The sequence below is a fragment of the Anolis sagrei genome, chromosome X (genome assembly GCF_037176765.1).
Source record: "Anolis sagrei isolate rAnoSag1 chromosome X, rAnoSag1.mat, whole genome shotgun sequence".
Taxonomy (NCBI): domain Eukaryota; kingdom Metazoa; phylum Chordata; class Lepidosauria; order Squamata; family Dactyloidae; genus Anolis; species Anolis sagrei.
The window spans coordinates 21,966,435-21,993,517 of NC_090034.1; the positions used below are offsets into that span (position 1 = coordinate 21,966,435).

General features: G+C 44.8%; 1 protein-coding gene across 1 annotated transcript; it reads left to right on the forward strand.

Moving 5' to 3' along the window:
• Positions 1-445: 445 nt before the first annotated feature.
• RBBP6 (RB binding protein 6, ubiquitin ligase) lies at positions 446-27,079 on the forward strand. Its single transcript, XM_060786457.2, has 17 exons — positions 446-1,081; positions 5,101-5,200; positions 8,064-8,100; positions 13,200-13,244; positions 15,417-15,505; positions 15,636-15,732; positions 16,482-16,621; positions 17,269-17,441; positions 18,159-18,262; positions 18,559-18,896; positions 19,654-19,753; positions 19,843-19,921; positions 20,007-20,064; positions 20,879-21,259; positions 21,562-21,663; positions 22,555-24,330; positions 24,948-27,079. Exons 1-17 carry the CDS (start codon positions 916-918, stop codon positions 26,584-26,586), a joined length of 5,424 nt encoding a protein of 1,807 aa, XP_060642440.2. The 5' UTR covers positions 446-915; the 3' UTR covers positions 26,587-27,079.
• Positions 27,080-27,083: the final 4 nt, after the last annotated feature.

The following is a 27,083-nucleotide window of genomic DNA, read 5'->3' on the forward strand; positions in this document are numbered from 1 at the left end:
AATAAAAGAAAGTTTTAAAAAGTGTCTAATATCTCTCGATATATAACGTCAGCTCAAAAATAAAACTTAAATCCTACTTTCCCGTTTAGAAGAAAAAACAACAAACAAACGTTTAAGTTCTGCCCTTTAAGAGAGGCTCCTCCCCCTCGCTTTGAGAGATGAGAGAGAGAGAGGTCACGTGCCTCCTTCCGCCTTTATATATATTTTTTCTCCTCCCACGAGAAGGGAGGGAGTGAAGGAGCAAAGGCAGAAGAGCGGCCGTGCCTTTTCGCCTCCCTCCGCGCGTTTTGTCATAATGCGCAGGGGTGGGTCACGTGGTGGGATGCCGACGGCAGGTTGGGAGGGGTTGGTTGGTTGGTGGCTGCGCAACGGCGGCGCAGGCGCACTCCCGCCCCACCTGCGTCGCGCGCATGCCCAGTCCCTCGCCTGCCCGCCCAGGGTGAGGAACTGCGCACGCGCAGTAGAGGAGTGAGGGGGCGGAGCCGTTGCCGTCGACGACGCTTGCTTCCTTGCTTGCTGTTACTGCGAGTTCCGTCGTCCGTTGCCGGTCCCTGCGGTTCCCGGTCGGGAAGTCCCGTCGGAGATTGAGGAGGCGACGAAAGGGCGACGTTTCGTTGAGACTGTTGAGAAGAAGCGGAAGGCGAGAGGAGAGAAAGGAGAGGAGAGGCCGAAAGAGGCGGGCGCCATGATGGAGGCCTAACAGGCCCAACAGGCCCCTCAGGGATTTGGACGGCGGCGGCGGCGGCGAGGAGGAGGCCTCTGAAAGGAGAAGCGAGCGAGAAAGAGGGAGGGAGCGGCCGAGGGAGAGAGGCCTAGGCCGCCGCCCCCGCGCCCCTCCGGGCCCGGGCAGCGGCGGCGGCCCCTGCGGCCTCGCCGCCGTTTCCTCCTCCTTCCTTCGCCTCCACCGCCGCCATCATGTCCTGCGTCCACTACAAGTTCTCCTCCAAGCTCAACTACGACACGGTCACCTTCGACGGGCTCCACATCTCGCTCTGCGACCTCAAGCGGCAGATCATGGGCCGCGAGAAGCTCAAGGCCGCCGACTGCGACCTCCAGATCACCAACGCCCAGACCAAGGAAGGTCCGTCCGGGCAGGGGAGGGGGCTCGGGGGGAGGGCAGGGGGGAAGGAAGGAAGCTCTCGAGGAGAGCCATAGCAGCTGCCAGTCGAGCTAAAGTCACCTTGACCCTCATAAAGGGCCCAGTCCAATCTAAGAGTGAACTCTTAGTCGGCCGCATCAACACGACTACGACTACTATTACAATAATAATAATAATAATAATAATATTTGGGAGGGACTCCAGTTGGGAGGATGGCCAGGTTGGGTTTTGTGTCCTGAGAGAGAACCTCCCCTCCTCTAGCCATCAGAACTGCCAATAAAGGTAAAGCCACCTTGATCCCCTCCCCCTAAAGGATCCACTCCAATCTAAGAGTGAACTCTTAGAGTAGACCACATGTGCACAACAATACTAATACTAGGGAAGGTCTCCAGTTGGAAGGACACCCAGGTTGGGCTTTGTGTCCTGAGAGAGACCATCCCCTCCTCCAGCCATCACAGCAGCCAGTCGAGTTAAAGCCACCTTGACCCCCATAAAGAATCCAGTCCAGTCTAAGAATGGACACTTAGAGTAGGCCACATCTACACTGCTTTAATAATAATAATTGGGAAGGACTCCAGTTGGTAGGATGGCCAAGTTAAAGCCACCTTGACCCCCATAAAGAATCCAGTCCAGTCTAAGAATGGACACTTAGAGTAGGCTGCATCTACACTGCAATAATAATAATAATAGTAATAATAATAATTGGGAAGGACTCCAGTTGGAAGGACGACCAGGTTGGGCTTTGTGTCCTGAGAGAGACCATCCCCTCCTCCAGCCATCACAGCTGACAGTCAAGTTAAAGCCACCTTGACCCTCATAAAGAATCCAGTCCAGTCTAAGAATGGACACTTAGAGTAGGCCGCATCTACACTGCTATAATAATAATTGGGAAGGACTCCAGTTGAAAGGACAGCCAGGTTAAGATTTGTGTCCTGAGAGAGACCCTCCCCATCTCCAGCCATCAAGGTAAAGACACTTTGACCTCCCAATCTAAGAGTGGACTCTTAGAGTAGGCTGCACCTACACTACAACAACATCAATAATAATGTGATTGGCACATGGTACAGTGCCTGAAGACCTTGGCCTGTACTTCAAAACAATCAGCACTGAGAAAATCACCACCTGTCAGCTGCAAAAGGCCGCCCTGCTTGGATCTGCATGCATTATTTACCGATACATCACACAGTCCTAGACACTTGGGAAGTGTCTGACGTGTGATCAAATATAAAATCCAGTATAGCAGTATTATTTGCAGTGTACTAATCTTGTTGTGTATCAAATAATAATAACAGGGAGGGACTCGAGTTGAAAGTACAGCTGGGTTGGGATTTGCATTCTGAGGAGACCCTCCCCCTCCTCTCCTCCATATTGGAAGCCCTAGAGGATGGAGCCATGACAGCTGCCAGTCAAAGTAAAGACACTTTGACCCCCATAAAGGATCCAGTGATGAGGCCTACTCTCATCTGCCCCCCCCCCCCGGGGGGATACAGTGTACTTTAAAAATAAGACAGCATCATGGGCACACATCTCTTTCCTGCGGACAAGACCCCAAAGTCAAGCTTGTTGTGTTGTCGCTTGTGATGTTTGTTGTTAAGAATGTTTATTATTGGTGTTTTAAATCCTCATTCAGTGATGTACTTTATCTGTTTAGTTAATTTCATCAAAGAAATCTGTGGTTACATGTTCTGTTAACACCAGAAGTGCTGAAGTTTCTTTCACCTTCTTGTTATGATTTTTGTCTTCATTTTGAAGTGGGTTGTGTGCTCTGGTCTCCTACATACTAGCATATATGATGCAGACCTATATTGAGTATTCAAAAGACTGGATCAGGATCTTGTGGCTCTTAACAACATTTCTCCCTGTTACATCCTGCTGTTGAAGTTTTAAAGGAAGGGATTATGTTCTGAGGGTCTAAAAAGTTGACAAGATGGATATTTGTCTCACAAAGTTATATTGCCGAGAAATCCTTCTTTACATCAGAGAAAAGAGGAAGTATGGTGGTGACAATAGTGGTGATTATGATATATGTGTGAGAGAGTATTCTACGTATTCTTGATCATTGGAACATCTTCACAACTTGTGACTGGCCTCAGTTGTGTTGGAAGTTGGATTACTCCACCGACAAGAGTTCTCTCTCTGCTTTTTGATTTGACAACAAAATTGGGCCATTGAACCCATTGGCCTAGACACTTGTTTATAGCCTGTTGGTAGTCAGTGTGTCAGTAGGAATGCATGTAAACAGAGTGGTTATGGCAGGATGCGCCATTCCAAGGCATGGACTCCTGACACATCTGCCTGAGGCATTCGGTACTTCTTAGGTACTTTTAGCATGGCTAATACTCTCTGATGGCCTACTCATATTTTAATTGGTGTAAAACCTCATCACCTGATGGCGTGGCATATGTTGCTAGGCCAAAATACACTCTTCATTAAACTCCTGTTTTTTAAGATTTTACTATAACTTTATGACTCTCCACAGGCGAAGTGCTTTGTAAAAATATGCGAGAACACACCACAGCAACTGGATTTCACCAGTTTTCACAATGGTATATGATAGAGCTTGTGGATAATCTGTTTGATCATCCCAAAATGTATAAAGAACCATTGCCCCTATCAGTAGACCTTAGTCTTTAGGAATAGAAACATTGTATTAACAAAGGTTCAGAAATGGTCATGTTCATTCTCACATTATGATGGAAGAAGCTGAATAGAATTGCCTTTCCCAAAAAAAGACACATACTTTGGTGGGGGAGATGGTGTTTGCTCTGCATGCCTGCACCTTGTCTAAGTGAAGTTCCTTTAGGTTTCCCTATGTGGACATCTAGTTTTTCAGCCTTGGTCTTTAAGGAATAAATCTTCATTTTAAATAGCTAGCCATCTTAGTCTCTTTCAGCAGTCACAATTATTTGTTTGTGATGATTTCATAGTTACCTTTGTTGTTTTGTTGTCAGGTATTTCACATTTTATGATTGTAATTGCTTTTGGAAGTAGAACCCCCCCCCCCCCCAGTCTATGACAGTTAGAGATGTTTAATCACACTTCTCATTCTGAAACTCTTTTACTTGTTCCATTTCAAAAGTTACTCGTAGTTATTTATGTCCATCTGTGTGGAGTGAGAAACCCCACTGATATGCCTTAATTGTGAACTTTTCTGTTATAGGTATTTTTTGCATGATTATTTTGAAACATTAATATTTTTGAAACATTAAATTAATATTTTAAAATTAAGAGATCTAATTTTTTAAAAACTTCATCTCCCTTAGTTATTAATTTGGTTGTTAAACTTGGTAGACACATGCTATCATTGAAGTTAATTGCTGAATTGAAGCAATGCCTTCTAGTAGATATGTTGAATAAAAGGAAACTTATTGAATATGCCCTATATCTTATATGCGCTTTTACATTTCATGTGGTAGAATATTGTGTTCTGCCCAGCATTTGCTCTACCCTCATACTTCTCATATCAGTAGGCTGTGGGCATATATAAATATATAGCTTACCTTTCCTATAAAAGTATTTGTTCAAGGCTGCTCATCTTGAAATATCTATAAATTAGAAACTTACAATTAAATGTGAAAGTTCATTTAATTTAAAACACATAAAATATTTTATTAAGAAAGAAATAACCACACACTACAGATCAGAAACCTGTTTGAATCAGAAGATCTTCACCTGCTAGTGGAAAGTGAGAAAAATAGGGCAAGCTTGGCTTCTCAGGTAAGCAAAGCAATCTTTGTCCCCTAAGTGAGACTGGAGCTGATTTGAAATAGACACTACCATATTCTCCAGCATCTTGCCCAACGAAATGATATAGGAGAAATTGATCAGTAAGATACAGTTGAGCTAGGACTTTTTAAGGCAGGTGTCACTGCTATCTCTTTTAACTATGGCATCACCTCCCTACTGTCCTTCATAATCCCAGTGTTTTGGGATTGTATGTCTTATTGGGGGGAAGTAATATATCAGATTTTTATTTACTCTGAACTCTATCTCCTTTTCAGAATATACTGATGATAATGCCCTGATTCCCAAGAACTCATCTGTTATTGTCAGAAGAATTCCTATTGGTGGAGTAAAGTGTACAAGTAAAACATATGTCATGTAAGTATCTGGCCTGCTTCTTATTTGCCTTTTGTATTTCTTTTGCAGATTTCATTGAGCGCAGAGCACAGGCTTTATAAAATAAAATAAATCTGTGGCTACTGAGTGTTGATTCACACACAGTCAGTTTAAGGAGTTTTCATTTTCCTACATACTTTGCTCCTCTTAGTAGCTGTTTAAGTGGTTCAGGTTCATTGGAATAACTCATCCTGGGAATATAAATAGGTTCATTTATGTACCACATTTCAATTGTACATGTACAGAATGGGCTCTGGGCCACTGTAGCAATGGGAGCACATCTGTTACATAACTGGCTCAGCACAGTTCAGTTTTGGGGGGCCAGGCACATTCCAGAAGGGTGGGGTGGTAGGAAAGAGAAAGAGTAGCAGAGTAGGTCAGCTAATATTTCGATGGGCATAGGAAAATGCCTTCTTCATTCTAAAATAGTTCTGCTCTAGATCCCTTGTCTGTGTGTTCATTATTGCCTCACAATGATTAGCAATGCAATACGTGAATGGCTGTGGGGGTGTATATTTGAGAAAGGGGGAATGCACACATGTACTAAAGGAGCGGTCTTGGGCAACCTCACACTTGAAGCTAATAGACTTCTACAGCTCTAGATGTGAATAAGTCAGAGCAGTGGTAGTACTTGCAGCAACATTTAGAAGTAATGTTTCATCTGTCATCTCCCCAACCACAAATTCCACAGGAGCCCAGCTGTGGTGCAGAGGTGATAGTCCCATCCAATGACACTCCATGGCAGTCAGGTCCTCATATGCTTCTGTGGTGCTGGGGGAAGTTGCCTCTGGGACTATAAGCACGTGATACAGCCAGTGGTAGAAAAACAAGACCTTTGCACTCCCATTAAAATGGAGCTGCTGCTAATGTGTGGTTTACTGCCTGTGCCTTGTGTTTTAACTACTAAGAACAGCAAATGGAGCAAAAACCTGCTTAGTATTTCCAGTTACCCTTATGGTGGAAACTATAGGCCTTTAAAAGATAATACGAGGCAAGCTTATTTTTCATTGGGTATCTGCAGTCCATTAGGCTGTGACAAGGACTCTTCTATAGAGTGTTTTCCCTAAATCAAATGATTAGTCCCAGATAGGTTAAAACCACTCAATGGGAATGTATTACATTAACACTTATGTAAGTTGTGTTGACTCGGTGGCAGGATTTGAGTTTACAGTAACAAGTGGATATTAGGCCTTTCAGTACTAGTAAGCGCATGTAGGACCCCATTCCCAGTTCAGTCAAAAACCATGATTTCATTGTGAGTCCTGGACTTGCTGCATGTTCTCCTGACTCTTGATGTGGCGGCAAAAAAAGCCAATTGGATTTTGGCCTGTATCAATAGGAGCATAGAGTCTAGATCTAGGGAAGTAATGCTACCGCTCTATTCTGCCTTGGTTAGACTACACCTGGAATATTGTGTCCAATTCTGGGCACCACAATTGAAGAGAGATATTGACAAGCTGGAATGTGTCCAGAGGAGGGCGACTAAAATGATCAAGGGTCTGGAGAACAAGCCCTATGAGGAGCGGCTTAAAGAGCTGGGCATGTTTAGCCTGAAGAAGAGAAGGCTGAGAGGAGATATGATAGCCATGTATATGAGAGGAAGTCACAGGGAGGAGGGAGCAAGCTTGTTTTCTGCTTCCTTGGAGACTAGGACACAGAACAATGGCTTCAAACTACAAGAAAGGAGATTCCATATGAACATGAGGAAGAACTTCCTGACTGTGAGAGCCGTTCAGCAGTGGAACTCTCTACCCCTGAGTGTGGTGGAGGCTCCTTCTTTGCAAGCTTTTAAACAGAGGCTGGATGGCCATCTGTTGGGGGTGCTTTGAATGCAATATTCCTGCTTCTAGGCAGGGGGTTGGACTGGATGGCCCATGAGGTCCCGTCCAACTCTGTGATTCTATGATTCTTTTCTTCCATGGCCTAAAGGAAGTCTCTGTCCCCAGTTTCAAATAAAACACAATTCCCCAGGAATATAAGCTGTGTGGCTAGTGTGAAAATGCCATACATTCAAATTGCAGTGTCAGATAGTGATATGTTTTCACTAAGGGAATGTGAAAATTACCTCGAAAATATTGTGTTTATTCAGGACATATTTTTATCTAGAAGTATAAATTGTTGGCATTGTAAGTGCATTTTAGTCATCTTTAATTGGGACACAAATTCTGGTCCTCTAGTAGCTGCTATCATCTTCAGTTGTCTGCCAGAGATCTGGCTGCAGGAATCTCTTGTCCTGAGTAAGCCAACATTTTCACAGGGAAGATGGCGGTCTAAATACATCACATTCAAAACTTCTCTATAATTAGTGTGAGTAAACGTGACTTTTTTTCTTTATCGCAGAACTCATAAATTACACAGAACCCCAGAAACTCCTTTCAGGTGATATCTCTGACCATGGTTGCCCCTTTTGACTGAGGTTCCTTATGCTGCAGGGCATTTCCTCCTTGCCAGGCCACTTTCCTTATTCACGGACGGTGTGGGACTTGACCTCTTTGGAGAAACCTGTGCATGTTAAATCTCCATTGATTTATTATTGTTTTTCAAAAAGCCAGTAAGATGAAGATCTCAAAGTGCTGTGCAACCATCATGAAACATGGAGTACACAATATTAATATGCAGTCTTCATGTTGATTGTAAAGGAAGTTGGTAGAGTGATACTTGTAGATGGTGGAAGCTCAGTGCCACATATCTGTAGGACCAGGGCCTTGGTTATCTGACTTTGTAAGGGGTGTTTATTTCTTTACCTACTATACCCCTGTACCATTGGTGTCCTTGGTGGAAGCGCTTTCTTTTGTGCCATGTGCATTGCCCTCCTTCTGATAGTCTCTTTATTTTTACTTTCTAGAAGTCGAACTGAACCAGTGAGTGGACCTTCAAAAGCAGTATGTAAAAACACAATCACACTTTTTTCTTCTACACATTGTGCTTAATTTTTAAACCATAATGTGGCAATAAACTACATTTCTAAATACTAATTTTGATTAATTTCCTATGGCAGCATTGATACTGTGACTATATTGTATTCTGATTCAGTATAGTAAAATGAGCAATGCAGATCATTTTAATGTGGATAATAACACTTGTGCCAAGTGACACACTGTATTGCATATTGCTTGCTAGATTATTTCCTGTATGACTCCGTGTTGTACAGAATGCTGTATGATCATTTATAGATCATGTAAGTTGGGGTTTGCATTACTGAAAGTGATTGCCTTGTTCTACATCTGTGTGTCTCTAGTTAGTAGCTGTATGTTTGTATAGGTTGTTGTGTGCTTTTTGTTTTCTTGAAATAAAAAACATTTGGAGTGTATCCTTTTTTTGCCACTATCATATTGGATCACTTAGCTTTCGTTCTTAATACTTCCCTTATTGGTTTTTGAAACATAATCAAAAACCTCATTGTTGTTATACTTTTTCTCCCTCTTAACTTGGAATTCAAGTACATGCTTAAGCATCCAGGGCATTTTGTGCAGCTAAATGTACATTCAAATATGCAACTATGTTCACATGATTTCCATGAAGAGAGGGCACTGCTTTCCTGAGGTTCTGTTGTTCCTTCCATTTTTCTCCGAGCAAACACTTTTTAGCTGAATTATTCATAATGGGCAATATAATGTGAGAAATATTTAGGCCTAACAGCCCAGCTGTTTGTCTTCCCATCTCTCTGAGAAATCCACTTAAGACCAGCTCAGTTTTTTTACTCATGGCCTGACCATCCTGAAAGCCTTAAGTCTTATTTTTCTATTGGATGCCCTAGACATCATTCCTTTGTACAGTTAGAAGGGCAGGTTTTTCCTTTCACTCGCGTTCATTAATTTTGGCACATAGTAACATGACTCTGTGTGCTGTTCAGAATGGCTTTGCTTAATTCAAAACCTTGAAATAGACTCTTAATGGATGTTTAGAATTATAGCTTTACTTCTCTTTTTTGTCCTTGTTAAGTGTGGCTGGTTTCCATTTTTGTTAAAATGGAGCAATTGGCCTCCTACCGCTAGATTATGATTTTGCAGGACTTGATCAATGGTGAGAAAATGCAGGTGCCATTGTGCTTGCTTGTATTCGCCCTTTGAAAATGGTTTAATTATAGCCTGCCTTTGATGAAAACTGCTTCTGGTTTTAAGAGCCCGAAACCAGAATTAGTAAATAAGATGATTTTTTTTAAGCTAGGCTTCATTCTTTGTTCAGAGGCAGTCCTTTTTCTGTTTGCATAACTACAAACAGACTACATATTCTAGAACATATAAATATTATATGTACTGGCCATTTTCATAGATTTTTCAACTTGGGATGTGTTTTTTAACAGCTGTCTTGCAAACAGCTCCAGAAGTCTTACTATCCCTTACATTTTTATTGGTCTGGCTGCTCATGTGTACAAACACTGCTGATGCCTGACATGCTAATAGGAGAGAGAGGTGCTTTTGTAAAACCTTGCTGCTTAGTCAACCATGAGGCATTCATTTACAACTTGCTGGGCTGTTTCAAGGTTGCTGAAAAGCTAGGTATGCTTCTTCTAGAAGTTCTTAATGGAGCCAAATGAAATCATCCCACTGCCTGCTGTAAGCTGACTCACCCAGATGCCAAACCCAGGGTGAACCTGGTGAAAATTCTGCTTGAAGCAGAAACTCTGTTCATGAAACAAACACACACATTCTTACTGGGAATTGAGGCTTCATGGTTCTCCAACATGACCTAAAATGTAAAGAGCCCAGTTCTTAGAGTCTCCAGACTGAGCTGATTGAGATTGAGAGGGACTAGGGTAACAATCTCATAGAAACTATGTAAAATACAGATTTTGTGCTTTCAGGGTGTAAATGCAAGTCTTTAGTCATTCCCTCTGTCTAGTACCTCTTTTGACATCCAGTCAAGAGAGGGTTTCTCTGTGTGGAGGCCTGGCATTGTTCAAGTTCTTGGCAAAGCCTCTTTCTGCAGTCTGTTTGCCAAGAGCATGTGCTGCTTTCCCTGCCCAGAAAGAGCGGGTGTCCATCGTGCAGTGCTCTCAAGACTGCACTGAACTTTGAAGCAGAGAAGCCCGTCTTCCCTGCTTTGGGTCAGTGTGCTGCAAGGCCAGCCATCTACCTCATGGGCTGAACAATTGGGTGTAGCTCTATGCCACCTTTTGTCTTTTTCAAAGGGCAGCTGCTTAAGAAGTCCCCTTTCATCCTGTGGTACAACCAGCAGGCAAGACTACATAAGAATTGGCTGTGAGCCACAATTTAATCTGCCTAGTGAGTCACGCCCAAATATGTCAATCCTTGTTCTTGGCTTATCTGATATCTTTTGTTTGTTATCCTCAAGCATGCACAAGGTTTGTTTGGGTTATACTCTGCTTCCAAACTGTCTTTTTCATGTTTGAAATGATAGTTCAGTGCCAGACTGAAAGTGAAATCTTAACTCCCGGTAATTTTGGAGAAGCACGTCAAGCAATTTGCTTTGGGGGGGGGGGGGGGGGCTTCATTTTTGGTTCATTGCCTGCTTTGGTTTTTTCTTCATCCCGTCCCCTCAATCAAGTTTCTCGAGTTAATACGCTTATGGCTCACTGTCTGTTGAATCTGCAGGGCTAGGCATTGCCTTTGTTCAGGCAACACTTCAGGAACTGTGACATATCTTTGATGTGCCATTCACTGTAGCCAGTACTGGGAGAAATCCTACATACCTAGTCATTGAAAGCAATTTGAAGTTGGGGCCAGAAACATTTGGAATTAGCTTTGCTAGAAGCGACTACTCAGCTTCTTCAAACCCTTCCATTTCCCCAGTTCAAGTGTTCCATCTGAATGTGGATGTACTGTGCAAATTAGTGATTTAGCCCTTTGCAAAAGCGAAGCAGATTATTAAATCACATATGACAAACATCAGCTGAAATGGATCATTTAATGGCAGAAAGAGAAACAAGGTAAAAATCACAGGCGGATTAAAAAATGCTTTGTGGCATTTCAAAGACCAGGATGTAATCTATGTGGGTTTCTCTTTCATCAGAGATGAGGTTTGGGTTGTGACCTCGGCAGTTCTTCTCATGAGAATCCTGTAGCATTGTGTCCATTGTGGTCCCGACACTAGGTCCTTTGCCTTGTATGGCTGCATACATTAACAGCATGACGAGCTGTTAACAGTCTCATTTGTCCGTTTATGTATTGCAGAAGGAAGGGGAGAGCCCTTTTCACAAATAAGTTACTCCTGTAAGGCTAAGTCTGTATATGTAGTACTGCTCCCTCATTCTTCCGAGCTACTGCATAGGTCTTTGCAGAAATGATAAAATGCATTGTGGCGATCTTCTGTTGAATGTTTCCATCTTAGACTTCTGTATGATTCATATATGATAGTGACTGTTTCCCCTTACTTTATATTTAAAAATATGTAATAGTGAAGTGTTTCTTCTTCATTGTGGCTGGTGAGGTGTTCCTGAAGCATTTCGGGCTAAGCACCCAATATTCCTTTGTTAGTTTAGGCTGAGGCTGATTGTATGGAGCCAGGAATGGAGGCAAGAAGTCACTCTTTCAGCTTTCACTGCTTAATCTATTTAAATTGCCACCATTCATCACATGGGAGCAAGTAGAATTTGACCATATAGCTATGCTGGAGGACCAAGACATTTCTCTCAGGTTTTAAAAAATAACATTTTCTTTCATCTTTTTTTTTTTTTATGGGGATCTTGTGCCTTTAAACCCAGCAAAGCGGAGGGCTGGCTGTCGTTGAAGTCTTTGCATATGTTCATTAGGACTTTAGGATGGAAATGTATGTTTTGTTGATGTGCTAACTGGCAAACAGATGATAGTTGTGTGAAAGGCCATAGATAGATTGTGTGACACTACGTTTAGACCGGTCTTAGCAGAGGACAACCTTGTGGCCCTTTCAGAGTTACTTCCTTTCAGCCCCCCCCCTCCCCGACACCTTTTTTTCCTTTAAAGAAAAAGTGGGGTGAATGTGCTCTTCTGGGAACTCCCACAACTAATGCGTTTATATAGGTACACTGTTCAATGTCTTTTAGAGTTGCAATTTTTCAATACCAGTAGTCGACTTCTGGCTGCTTTTAGGTTTGGGATTTTTTTTCAGTTGCTCTGCCCCTGGAGCCTTGCTGGAGAAAAGCCTTGCCCTGGGCCCAGCACAGTTTCCCATCCCTGACTTTCTTTGTCCTTTGAAGCACCATTTGGAAGTTGTCTTTGTGAGATCGCAGCTAGTCGAAGGGATTAGGAATTGCAAACCAACCTTCTTAAAGTTGTCGTATAACTACAGCTTATTGGATTCCTGGCTGTGACTGGCCCTCACTGCAAGATTTGATGAAATCTAGGGCTCAGCCTTAGGCTGGAAGAGTCTTAATCCTTTAAATATTTCCTGCTCGCTTGTAATGTGTGTGTGTTTAAAAAAAGATTTGCATCTCCTAATTCAGATATGACCATGTTTATGAAATGGGCTTCCAACTGTCATAAAGTCCCCCAAAGATGTGTACTTTTTTGAATACAGTGGTTTTTGTTTTAAAAAATTACTAATTGGTATCATTTCACCCACGTTCATTTGTAGTACTTAATTTTCTTTTTCTGCTGTAACCCCTCTTTCTAAGCACCAGACATTTAATTAGTACCTCAACACTGCTAATGGTTTTTCTCACATTAAATAATTTGTGAAATACACTTCCCCAACACAACAGCATGCTCTTATAAAAAAACAAAGGTATATATACTTTGGATGAAACTCTCTTCTTTTGCTTTAAAAAAACAGCCCTGTTTACATTGATTGCAGAATGTGGAACAGAGGAGTTGGCTTTACTATCCTCGCCCCCCTCCTAACTGAATGTTATTTATGCATGTATAAATACATCAGAAGGCCAAATTACAAGCAATATTTTGCGTAAAGGTTACTGCGGTTTGAAAAAAGGGCCTCTTTGTGGGGCTCCAATTCAGACTAGTTCTTGCCACTGCAGTAGAGGCTAAATATGTTGGCTGAGTTTTGATTGTGGAACTTGAATGTGTGTTTAATTTTTTATGAACAGATTGATGACTCTTCTGCATCTATTTCTCTGGCCCAGCTTACAAAGGTATATATAAATATATACGTATATATTCTTGTCCAATATAGCCAAATGCATTGTTGCTTGCTTGGTATTTTTGAATGTTTTTTATGCTGTGATTTTTAAATTCCCGGTTAATTTCTGTCAACGTTGCAGAAACGTTTTAATGAGACAACCCTGAGCCTAAGTATTGGAAATGTGTGTATCTTTATTGATAAACTATCCTGTAAAGAGTAGTTCCCAGTATGGGAAGATAGAAGGGGAGTGCCTTATCAGCCTCAACATAATGTTGCAGTTTTACTCATCTTCAAGACACGGAGAAGAACCACTTCCGAAGCTGTTTTTATCGTTTCTTTCAAATGTTAATTTTTCATTGGAAAAAAATAGCACAGTTTTTAAAGAAGAATATTTTTAACCCTATTTATGGACTCCTAGCATTGCTCTGCGCCACAGCCCCAATCGAGGCCATTTCCCTCTCCCACGGACAATATACACCATGGTTTGGGATTCTTCACTCGTAGCCAGTGCTAGAACAACAACACGCGTAACATAATCGGATGTACATACATTTGTAGTGGATGTAGTGGGCGATAGCCATGCGACTAATTTGTTTGAACACAGACTGTGTAATAAATGTATTTATAGGAATATACCAATGTGTTATGTGTGGCATATTGGCAACTGTGACCTTCTGAAACTGTTGTATCTGCCTTGTTTTGATATGAAACTGCTTGCATTTTCCTGCTCAATAATGTGTAACTGTTGGGGAAAGCACTAGTGATAACACCCATCGTCCGCAGAAGCAGCTGCTCTTTAAACAATTGAACTCGAAGCAGTGTTGGCTCACAATTCATTTGTCTTTCTCTTGTGAATGAAGGCACGTTCCTTTTTCCCGCCAAACTGGGAAACCTGATGGGCATTTATTTATAAATGCAAAACCTTAGCTAAGTGAGTTAGCCGAAGTTTGGTTTTCCATTAGTGCTGTCCTTAAATTTGTCCTTGGTTCTGTAAGCTCATGTCAAGTTATTTTTTTTTTCTGAAATGTGAACACAGTGTCCAAGAGGTGTACAGTTCTAAGTCTCGGAGTGAACCTTAAGTATTTCTGACAGTATTTTCGTACTATAAAGCAGTGCAAAGCTGTAATTTCAGCCTCTTAAATGCAGACAGTTTTTGCATGGAGGAAATATGCTTTCACAGTTTTGTTTTGATTCCTATTGTGTATTAAATGCCATATTTGAATTTTGGTCTATTCCTACTAATGTTATTTTTTCCTTGTGCCATCGGATGTGTTCTGTAAACCTGTTTGGGTTCAAACAAATTAGCTAAGTAATTGTAACACCGTAGTCCTCTGTAAATGTGAACAATTTCATAGATGTTAATCTGGATTGTTAAGAAAAGTGATGTATCTTAATTGACTGTTTAATAAAACGTTGAAACTAGCTGTTTGCTTTTGTGGATGAATGTGTAAAAGAAAGTGTGTGTGCCTGATTTGGATGTTAGGTGCTTGACTTTCTGAACAGTCAGTTAGCAGCCCCTTAGACCTGGTTTGTCTCTGCAATTTAGCGTCTGGAGAGCCATCTTTCTTTAGCATCTTAAAGGGACTGTCATCTGGAAAGCTGCGTTCTTGATTTGTGTGGCAGCTTTTCGATGGCGCTCCCGCATTTTTCCCTTTTAGGGGCGTGTGACGTGGAAGAACAGAGCGGATCTCTTTCAGGATGACACTGTCCTCTTTAAACCAATTGAAACGCAAGTGTGGCACCACTTTGCCGGCAAAGCACCTTAAAACACAGGGCTTTTTGGCCCATCACTTTGGCAGAAAGGGACCTTTCCCACACACTTGACTCCAGGCCACCTAAATGTCGTAAGAAACTGGAGCAGTTACACAAGGCATTATGTAAGCCACCAAGAGAGCCTAAAGTTGAGAATGCCCCAGCCGCAGAGAAGGTTTTTTTCTTCTTCTCTTTCTTCCTCCTCCTCTTTTCAGCTCCCACTGGCAGGCACATAAAATAAACATCATGTAATGGCATAAGGACTCCCTGGAACATCTTCAGGACCATCTTGAGCTGTTTTTGAGACAACTCCAGTTAGCTTTTTTTTGTGTGCTGCTCTTTACAGGATTGAATGAGTGGTGTTTGTCTTTGACTGAATGGACATAATTGTGTTTCTAATGTGTGTGTCACATGATTACCTATTGAACAGACCGCCAATCTGGCTGAAGCCAATGCTTCTGAAGAAGATAAAATTAAAGCTATGATGTCACAGTCTGGCCACGAATATGACCCTATCAAGTAAGTTTTCTTCATGCCATATGCAAAAACAGAACAAAATAGCTTATTTTGGAATAAAATTTACTTACATTTTAATTGAAGAAAAAAACCCTTGCCAAGATGCACACCTCTTTTCTCACAACTTTTTTAGTTACATGAAGAAAGCCCCAGGACCACCTCCGCCAACCTATACTTGCTTTCGCTGTGGAAAACCTGGTCATTATATAAAGATCTGCCCAACCAACGGGGTAAGGGCCTGGTGCTGAAATAACATCTGTTCATTTGCTGGCATTGTGTTAGTCTTTCGTTCCAATATGAGTGTAACTTATAATACAAAGGTTATGTTTCTTGTATTTGCGGGAAGCAATATCCTTCTAAATGAAGTTTTTTTGACAGCATTTTTGGTCAGGCTGAAGTTGATGTGTCTGATATCTGTAGCATCCTCTTCAGGGCCATTTTTCTATCTCTTGTCATATGATATGTATCTCTGATGCTGCAAGTCGTTTGATGCTGCAAGACCTTCTCACAGTGACACCAGAGGTGCTCCAAGTAGCCAGCATATGGTCAATGGACATTTAGCATAATGCCAAGTTCTTTTTTTAAAAAAAAACATGTTTTTAAATGCATTTTAACTGTACCCTCAACTTGCTTCTGACACAATAACTAAATAAATATGTCTAATTTCCAGTGAAGTGCCGGTGAAATCAGTCTGCTTATTCAATATGGAGTGCTAATGACACAGAAAAGTCATTTTTAATGAAATTTGGACTCTCATTCATTCAGAGAACAAGAGAATTTTTTTACCCTTCTGTTATCTCTCCCAGTTAAGAAATGAACTGTCTTAAACAGCATTTCCTAAGCTGCAGTAGTACATAGATAAAAATTGGTGAAAAAATGTACATTCCAAGAAAGCCAGATAATTTGAATGGGGTTTGTTTTGAAAAATGGACAAAAAAATTCTCTAATAGTTTGCGTTTTTCCTTTCCCCACTTGACAGGACAAAAACTTTGAATCTACTCCCCGAATTAAAAAGAGCACTGGAATTCCCCGAAGCTTCATGATGGAGGTGCAAGACCCCAACACCAAGGGGGCCATGCTCACCAATACAGGGAAATATGCCATCCCAACCATCGATGCGTAAGTATCTGCTAAGCTTTGGGACACAAAGTGGGGCTAGCTAATGCGGATGGCAACTTTCAATGTGGCTGCCATAAGAATAGATCAGGAAATCCCTGGATTTACAGCAAGTCATTCTCTGTGTCACATCTTGCCAGGCTGCTTAAGTATTATTATTATTTTATTTCTATCCTCTTAGGATAGAAAAGTTATCCTCAAGATAGATAATACTACTAGTGAAGCCATACTTAAAATACTTCCCAGCTATTTCCTACAATCCTGCAGTGATTCCCCTTCTTTCCTTTCCTTACTATTTTAATTTGCGGAAGATTTTTTAGTCAGGACAGAACCGAGTCTCATACTCTGGACATACCATGTAACAACAAGACTTACTAGTTTTGCTAAGGTGGAAGATAATCAAGGAGATTGTCTCTTGACATTACAGGTGGGAGGAATCAATTAAGGGAGCTACAGCTTTGAAAGAAGAAGAGGATTGTGCAGCTCTCTCTGAGAGTCACCATAAGTCAAAGCCAACTTGATAGCAATTGAACAAAAACAGTAGTCTGGATAGGAAAACCAACTTTTCATATAACCAACTACAAAGCAAGTGGGCTACACATTTAATGTTTTTATGAAGTTAATGTTGAGTTGGGATGCTTTCCTTTCAGTGAGGCCTATGCTATAGGGAAGAAAGAGAAGCCCCCTTTCCTTCCAGAGGAGCCCTCTTCTTCCTCAGAGGAAGATGACCCCATCCCAGACGAACTCTTGTGTCTCATCTGCAAAGACATCATGACAGATGCCGTGGTTATTCCCTGCTGTGGAAACAGCTACTGTGATGAATGTGAGTCCCGTTGCCTTTAACCTTCTCCTGATTCCATAGAAGAAAATAATAAAATAATTTATTCCCCTCTCCTTGCAGCTTGACGTGGGGTACAAGTGGATTATTGTTATTATTTGATACACAACAAGATTAGTACACAGCAAACAAGATTACTATGCTAGTTTTTGTATTGAACATATTGGACACTTCCTAAGTGTCTAGGACTGTGTGATGTGTTGGCGAATAATGCGTACAAAACCAAGAAGGATGGCCTTTTGCAGCTGACAGGTGCTGATTTTGTCAGCGCCAATTGTTTTTAAGGTCTTTAGGCACTGCACCCATTGTGCTGATCACCACTGGGACCACCTTTACTGGCTTGTTCCAGAGTCTTTGCATTTCGATCTTTAAATCCTCGTATCGTGTCAGCTTTTCCAGTTGCATCTTGTCAATTCTGCTGTTGCCTGGGAAAGCAACATCGAGACCCATACTTTTTTTTCCATGATCATGAAGTCAGGAGTATTGTGCTCCAAAACTCTACAGTCTGAATTCAAAAGTCCCATTATTATATTACTACTACTACTATTACTCCTCCTCCTCCTCTTCTTCAAACACAAGTTCTGACTGAGTTGTTCTCCCTATAGGGAGAATTGGAAATAGAATGTTGGCCTGATTAATGTTGATCAGTGTCCAGTATTCTGCAGAATGAGTATTTTACATATCTTTTAAAATCACTTGCAGGTATCAGGACTGCGCTGCTAGAGTCGGAGGAGCACACCTGCCCAACTTGCCATCAGATAGATGTTTCACCAGACGCTTTAATTGCCAACAAGTTTTTACGTCAGGTAACTTAACATCAACCTGTGCAAATGAGCCAGTTCACCTTTATTCTAAGCATTTGTTGGATTACTGTGTTTGTCCAGCTGGAAGGGCCCTGTTTAAAAAATATAGCAGAAAGGTGTTAGGGTTTGGCTAGTTTGTTCCCTTTGAGAGACTGATAGATGCCCCTCTGGACAACTGATGATGGGCCCAAATTCACCTGTGTGCTTTCATGCCTTTGTGGACCTCATCACTGATGGGGCTCAGGACATGTCTTGCTGTCTGGCATGACTTCTTCTGCCTTGTGGCTCCTTCTCTGCAGGCCGTGAACAACTTCAAAAATGAAACTGGCTACACAAAGCGGCTGCGGAAACCAGCCCCAGCCCCACCCCCGAGGCCAGTGGTCCAGCGGAGCCTGCCTTCTGCCCCTCGGCCCCCGGGGCCCCGGCAGCAAGACCCCCTCCTTGCCTCAGCCGCCCCGGCCACCCTTCACCCAGCCGTGCCGTTGGCCCTTCCCTTGCCCTTGCCCTTGCCCCCTGGGCAGTCGGCCTCCGCAGCAGGCGCCTTGCCACTGAAGCAGTCTGTGGCCCCATCGCCCGGTGAGGTTCCTGCATCGCTAGCCTTGGCTCTTCACACTGACAAACCTGATGGACCATTCCGGTAAGTCAGTTGGTGCTGCAGAGCGCACTTCAGCCTTTGTTTCCAGCATATTCATGGCATGCCAGCTGATGCCAGCCATAGTGTAGTTCGTAGGAATGCCTTTCCCAGCAGCACCAGTTAAGCTATTACAGTAAACTGATTAGCATTAAACTAGGAAATGGAAAAGCCGCAGTGGGGGTGTGGGAAGCAGATAGTCCTGCATTTTGGTGATGCTCCTCAAAACTGTCAGTTGGATAGGCTTTTGACCTAAGCCACAGCCTCAGAGGTTCCACAGAAGTGTTGGTAGCACAGAGTCTTAGGAAAGAAACACACACACACGTGTGTGTGTGTGTGTGTGTGCAAGCAGCCTTGCTTCTCGAAGCAAGTTTGATGTAAAACCGAGCTGGTCAGTGAAGCTTCCCATGTTCCTCATTTCACTCATGGAAACCTCCAAAGAAAGGCAAATAATTGCCAGAGATGATGGACACACTTCACCTGCTTTGGTTGGGCCTTCCTTCCCATATAAGGTGAACTAATAGTCACAGGAAAGTAGCATGTTAGTCATAGCGCTTGGCTACGTTTGTACACCTCACACTCTAGTTGTGAGCCTCCCAGTTGTGATGTTCCCAAATTCACCAGCCTAACACCTTTAATACTTGAGGGAGTTGGTTTCTTCTGATACTTTTCCAGAGGAAAGGTACCTAAGAACTCTGTGTGAGAGGCTTTCTAGGCCCCGTTCTTGTTCCTGATCTGTCTTGTTTGCCTTGCTGTTCTGCAGGGAGGCTGATGGTATTGGGCCAGCAGTGGCTCTCATGGCGGCTTCTGATCACCCGAAACCACTTTCCTCGCTGTCGATTAATACTGTTTTGGAGGAGAAGGTAAGCCTCGTTTCACAGCATAGAACTCCTTCTTGTATCTTACCACCACCATCATCAGCGTCTGATCCTTTTCCTTTTCCTCTTTGAAGGGCTACCAGGTCCCAGTGCTTGGGCAGCCCCTCTTGGGAGGGCAGCTGGGTCCTCATGGGCATTCCATTCCCTCTATGGGTAAGTGGCCTCCCATTCTCCCTGAATCTTGCATGCATTGACCCTTTGTTCTTTGCTCAAAGTAACCTTTTCCTTTTCCATGTAGGTCAGCCAATGAGACCCAACCCTCTTAGATCGGCAGGCAGCAGATCAGGCTGGGAGCCGTAAGTATAACATCAAATTGTCCTTTTCCTGCTCTCATGTAGCAAGTTTAGAATATGATAAGCTTATTAATCTGATCTGTGTATGTGCTTAGAGAGGCTTTCTAGAATTTAGGGGTTTGTGTGTTTGGTTTTAGGAGCCTGGAATTTGGGGATTTGGTTTTAGGAGGCATCACTTGCTGCTGAGAGGACTTTAGTGGAATATATGATGGTAGCAAACGACACCTTAGCAAAGTGATCCTGTTTTATTTTTTATTTTTTGGAAACACAGTTTTCAGTTATCAGCTGTAGAAAGGGACAGGCTGTCGGGTAGATCTCACCAGCCTGGTTTTAGAATCCTAGAGTTGGAAAAAAACCTCCCAGGGCCATCCAGTCCAACCCCCTTCTGCCAGGCAGGAAAAGCGCAATCAGATCATCCCCAATAGGTCGCCCATATTGGGGAGCTCCACTGATCATTAGGTATTTCTAAAATCCCAGAAGCCAGAGTTGCAGTTTCAAGACAGATTGTTAAGAAAGGGAAGTTAAGAAGCTACATCAAGAAGCAGAAAATTAGTGTGTGATGTTACAAAGTGTGGAAGAGGAAAGTTAGCATTGAGAGCGATTATCTCTGGCTGGAGCCTTTCTTGGGGTGGTGCCTTTCTTGGTAATGTTGGTTAAATAGCACAGCCAAGGGAAAGGGGCCTAAAGGAGAACCACGGCAGGACAGGCAGTGAGGCAGGATGGGCCATGATGATGCCGTGTTGCATTCCTCTCTTGTGAGCCGGGCGGGGGGCCCAGGCGTAACCCTCAGTGACAAAGTCTTTTTGGGTTTCTTTAGAAGTTCAAACCGAGGACGCCCGCATAATGACCGCACACAAAGGACCCAGGCCCCAACACTGCCAGCTTCGACACCGGTCTTTGTGCCCGTGCCTCCTCCTCCTCCGCCGCCCCTCTATCCGCACCCCCCTCCCCCTCACGCACTGCCCCTCCCCCCGGGGGTTCCTCCCCCACAGTTTTCCCCGCAATTCCCCCCGGGGCAGCCCCCTCCGGCTGGGTACGTGGTCCCTCCACCGGGATTCCCCCCGGCGCCAGGCAACCTCTCGACCCCCTGGGTGCCGACTCCCGTGCCAACGGCTCACTCCAATGCCATCCCAACGACACAGGCACCTCCCCTCTCTAGGGAGGAGTTTTACAGGGAGCAACGGAGGCTGAAAGAGGAGTAAGTATTTGGCGCTGGACCACGTTCCATTCCGTTCCATTCTGTTTCCTTCTCCTTCTGTTGTGTTGACCATTTGGGGATGTGAGCAGAAATGACATATAACACTAGGCTGCAAACGTTGGTTGTTCACTCCCGCTGTAAACAGTAACCCTCGAGATTAAAACCCCGCCGCTGAGTCGCATGTTTTGTCTGTCACTTGCATGCCGTGTTGTCCGCTTTTCCACCTCGGTGTCGTTCATAGGAATGCCTTTTCCGGCAGCACCTGGCTGCTTGGCCTCACCCTGATTTCCTTATTTTAACAGGGAAAAGAAAAAATCAAAGCTCGATGAGTTTACAAATGATTTTGCTAAAGAACTAATGGAATATAAGAAAATCCAGAAAGAACGCAGGCGTTCTTACTCCCGGTAATTCTTTTTTCTTGCGTCTGTGTGTTTAAGGAGGCAAAGGAGGGAGCCGGGCTCGGTCTCTACCTTGAGGAAGGCTTTTTTTTGTCGTCTCAGTGCTCTTGGATACAAAGCGACGGAGGAGCAGGCGAGCAGTTGACCACCAGTGTGGTCATAGGAGGAAAGCCTGGGGCCTGCATCGAGCCCCCAGATCCCTTTTTGGATGGGAGTTCAGAAATTGTTTTGCCCTCAACATGACCACTAGCATCCCCTAAAGTCTCTGCAGGGTCATTTTGCTGTATTGGGGCCATTCTACCAAGAAAACCCCATGTTAGGGTCACCAAGTTGAAGACTCAAAACAATCACAAGCATGTGACTGCAATCCCAAGAATAGTTGAATACGCAGAGCAAGTCACATAGGGTTTCATATGTTTTCTTCCCAAACGAAGCATATCATGGTTATTCAGTGAACATTTTCTGATACCCCTGGAATTCCAGAGGCAGTTTGTGACAAGAGAGAGGATCTGTTCTGACAGCTTCTTTTTAAAAACTGGAAAGTCCCCTCTTGAGTTTGAGCAAATTGTAATCAGTGGTGCCCAATCTTTGCTCTTCCAGGTGTTTTTGGACTTTAGCTCCCAGAATTCCTGACCATTGGTCAAGTTGACCAAGGCTTCTGGGAGATGAAGCCCCAATTGCTTGAAGAACCAAATGATGGACGCCACAGTCCTGAATAGTGTGTCTCTGCAGTATCTATGTGATCTGTGTCCTTTTGGCCCTCTTAGTTTAGCTTGAAGCAGAAAGCAAATGAATTTTGTACTTGAACATCTGTTCTGCCTTGTAATGTGTAAAAAGTTACAAGAGGCTGCAATAAAACATGGCCCTTTCTCCTCCTTTTTTTGTTTTGCTCCTAAGGTCCAAGTCGCCCTACAGTGCATCCTCGTATTCACGGAGCTCCTACACATACTCCAAGTCCCGTTCCGGTTCCTCTCGCTCTCGGTCCTACTCCCGCTCCTTCAGCCGCTCGCACTCCCGCTCCTATTCCCGCTCCCCGCCGTACCCCCGCAGAGCCCGGGCAAAGAGCCGCAACTACCGCTCCCGCTCGCGGTCACATGGCTACCACCGGTCAAGGTCAAGATCTCCTCCCTACCGCAGATACCACTCTCGGTCCAGATCACCTGTCTACAGAGCTCAGTCCCCAAACAAGCACCCCCCGGTTCCTCAGCCGGAAGGGGAGCGGGAGTACTTTGGCCGCTACCGGGAGGTTCCTGTTTATGAAATGAAGGCATACTATGGCCGGCCTGTGGACATGAGGGACCCCTATGAGAAAGAGAGGCTTCACAACTGGGAGATCCGCTACCGAGAGTGGGAGAAGTACTACAAGGGCATCTTGCCCGGGGCCCAGCCCAGGCCGCTGCTGAACAGAGAGAACTTCTCCCCAGAGAGATTTGGGCCTCTCGGACCCCGGCGAGAGAACTCCCCGTACATCCGAGGTCGCAGGGATGAATTTCCCACTGCACTGGGACACCGGAACCGGAACCTAGGCGGAGGCTACCCTGAGAAGTTAAGTGGCAGAGAAGGCCATGGTTTGAAAGACATGGTCAAACCAAAAGAGAAGGAAGTTGAGAATCCCTCAGGAGATGCCAAAGGAAATAAACACAAGAAGCACCGAAGGAGAAGGAGAGAAGAGGGGGAAGGCTTCCTTAGTGTTGATCCGCTAGAAGGGTCCCGGAAGCCCAGGGATCTGCCTTCTTCTGCAGGAGAAGATAGCAAGCCGGACCCACTTTTCGTGCCCCCCAGCAGAGATGATGGCACCCCTGTCCGGGATGAGCCAATGGATGCCGATTCTGTCGCCTTCAAGCCAATCTCCGACAAGGAGCGGAAGGAGAAGCCAAAGGCAAAGGCCGAAAAGCTTAAGCGGAAAATGGATGCTCCAGCCGCTCCCGTCTCAGCCACCAGCAAGAAAGAGACCCAAGCCAAGCCTCCCAAGGGGCCCCAAGAGAAAGTGGAGGCTGACCGTGAAAAGTCTCCACGAGCAGAGCCCCCCACCAAGAAAGCAAAGGAGGAGACGGCAAAGGCTGACAGTGCAAAGACCTCATCCTCCCAGAAAGAGGATAAGCCAGTGGGCACATCACGCAAGGCCCATCCCCGCGGGGCTAAAGAGCACCCAGACAGCCGGTCGGGCAAAGAAGAGAAGAGCAAGAAGGAGCACCCCTCCAAGGAGGTCAAGCCAGAGAAGTCATCAAGTAAGGAGGAGAAGTCCAAGAAGCCCCTGGACAAGGGCAAACCTGTGGAGGTCAAGCCGGAGAAAAGGAAGAGGAAGATTGAGGAAAAAGGAGATAATAAGGAACAAGAAGCTGCGTCATCTAAGACTCCCAAACCAGAAAGCGCAGAATCCAAACCTGCACCAAAGGGAGTGAAAGCTGAGCCCGAAGATGAGAAGTCGGAGAAGACTCCCGAAAAGGACAAAACGGTTCTGCCCGCTGTCCCGACGAAAAAAATTAAGCTGAACAGGGAGACGGGCAAGAAGATTGCTAGCACCGAAAATGCCCCTTCTGCCAAAGAGGCTCTGGCTGAGAAGCCTGAGCCAACGACCAGCAGCAAAGTGAAGCCAGAGAAAACGAAGGGAAAGATGAGGAGAAAAGTGGCAATGACTGACGGAACTGGTTCAACGCTAGTGGATTATACCAGGTACCTTTTGACTAATAATGAAAAATCTGTTTAAATTTGAGTTCATGTCAGGCTGAACTTGTATACTCTTGCAGAAAGACTCATATTTGGCCACCTTAAATCACTCTGGGAGCAGAATAGTAGCATCAGGTATTGGGACCAACTCTTGAGTGGATGAAAAACAGTGATGATAATTTGCTTTGAGTCTTTTTTTTTTTTTAGAGAGAAGAAGTGAGATGAAAATAATAATAAGAATAAATAAAAATAGCCCAAACGTATCCATGAGGAAGTTTCCATGGCTTCTTATTTATCTTACATTGAGCTAATTCAGGTTCATTTAGCAAGACATAGTCCCCAAATCTGAAGCTGAGTGCAGTTATGCAGCAGATGACAAGCCACCTGTGAGAGGGTTTAGCAGTTTAGATGTTTCCCCCTCTAGAGATTAAGGCCATGCTTTTGCACTCCCAGCCGTAGTTTTCATGGAAAAGGTGGCTCCCAGCTTCATCACGTAATTTTGTGTGCAAGGGCTGTTTTGGTGGATTGCCCTAGCTTTGTGAAAATTCATTGCCCAATGCAGAGTTGGCCATGTTCATCTCTATCCTAACCTATCTGTTTTGGGCTCCCCCCCCCTTGTTTAGTACAAGCTCTGCTGGTGGGAGCCCTGTTAAGAAGGTGGAGGACAAGCTGGACACTAAGCGAACCGTCATCAAGACCATGGAAGAGTACAACAACGACATCACAGCTCCTGCGGAAGATGTGATCATCATGATCCAAGTCCCCCAGTCCAAGTGGGACAAGGATGATTTCGATTCGGAGGAGGAGGAACAGGCAGTCGCTAAACCTGCCCAGCTGCCTTCTGCCATTACGAAGCCTGTCAGCGTCATCAAGAATGTCAGCGCAAAACAACCCTCTACCTCCTTCAAACAGAACGAGAAGGAGCTCGAGCCTCCTTTGGAGAAGACCCAGAAAACCAACAGGGAAACCGGGCGCGAAACTTTAGGGCAGCTGGAACCCAAAAGCTCCAAAAGCACAGCGTCCAGTGAGAAAGGGAAAGCCAAAGACCGGGATCACGCTGTGTCTGAGCGAGACTCATCTGAGAAAAGGAAGAGCAGCCTGCAGCTGGAGAAGGAGCGCTCCGAACATAGTGCTGAGCCGGGGAATCCCAGGGCCGCCTCCTCGTCTCACTCCTCCCGGGAGAGCAGAGCCCCAGAGAAACACGACACAACCCACACTTCCTCCTCCTCTGCAAAGGACTTCACTCCCAGCAGGGAAAAGAAGCATGATCACGAGAGCAGCAGCAGCAGAGACCACTCAGGATCCAAGCGACGGGAGGAGAGGAGCGATCCTTCAAGGAAAAGGGCCTCCCCTTCCCGCCCTAGAGAATCTTCCTCCTCCACTTCTGGGACAAAGAACAAAGGCAGGGAGGAGCGGACAGAGCCACCAAAAAAGGAGGCCTGGGACCCGAAACGGAACAGCTACAGCCCTCCTAGGGAGCGCAGGCCAAACGAGCACAAGGCTGCAGCCCATGACTCCCGACGCTCGTCAGCGGAGCACCACAAGTCCCAGGAGAGGGGCTCCGGCAAGGAGAGGGAAAAGCGCCCGCTCTCGTCTGAGCGCCGGAGCACCAAGGAGAAGATGGCCGGAGGAGGGAGCAAGGCCTCACACCGGCCTCAGGGCAGTTCATCGGAGACACGTGATCCGGGAGCAGGGAGCGAGAAGAGCGCTCCCAAACCACCAAAGCCCCAGCTGAGTCACACATCCCGGCTCTCTTCCGACCCAACAAGAGAAACGGATGAGGCCGCCTTCGTTCCCGACTACAATGAGAGCGACAGCGACAGCAATGCCTCGGCCAAAGTGGAGGAGCCCAAGGAGGGGAAGGACAAGAATGCTACCAATGCTGCTGCCAACAATTTGCCAAAGGAGGCCATTGCCACTGGGCCGGGGGCAGGAACAGTCGCCTCAGCCTCTGTCCCGGCAGTGGAAGGGAGCCAGAGCACCAGCAGCCCCAGCCCCAGCCGGAGCCCCTCAGAAAGTGCCGGAAGGAGCCGCAGCAGCAGTCCCAGCTCTGCCGAAAGCCAGGACAGCAAGAAGAAGCGGAAGAAGAAGGAGAAGAAGAAACATAAGAAGCACAAAAAGCACAAGAAGCATAAGAAGCACGCAGGGCCCGAGTCCGAGGCAGAGAAGAGCCAGAAGCATAAACACAAGAAGAAAAAGTCCAAGAAAAGCAAGGACAAGGAGAAGGACGACCAAAAAGCCAAGCCCCCCATCCCCGTTTAGCATTGAGGCCAAGGACTTCCTCAGAAGAGGAGGCGTTGGGATGGGATTATTCTCCACCATAAACCATCGACGAAAGTGAGCCTTTGGGGGAAAGGCCAGGAAGTCCCTCTACTGCACTTGCGCAATTGCTGCTTGATTTGATTTTTACATCAGAGCTTTATAAAGTGAACATTTTGTACAGACTTGTGAGTTGTGACCATGTAATATGCCGGGAGGGAGGGAGGGGACAGTTTGGAGGGTTTTTAATTTTATTTTTATTTGGGGGGGAGGGGCATCTTATTTTTAAACCACCGTTAAATGAGTTCAGGTGGAGTTTACTGTACTGTGAATCGATTCACATGAAATTTTTTAAAGGATTGCCTGTCAGGAAAACGTTTAAAAAGAAAAAGGCTGGTATGGCTTACAATATCAGCTGGAGGACTTGCAGAAATATCATTTCAGCCTTGTTCTGTTACCTTTTGGATTACAATAAAAAAGTTTCATTAAACCTAAACCTA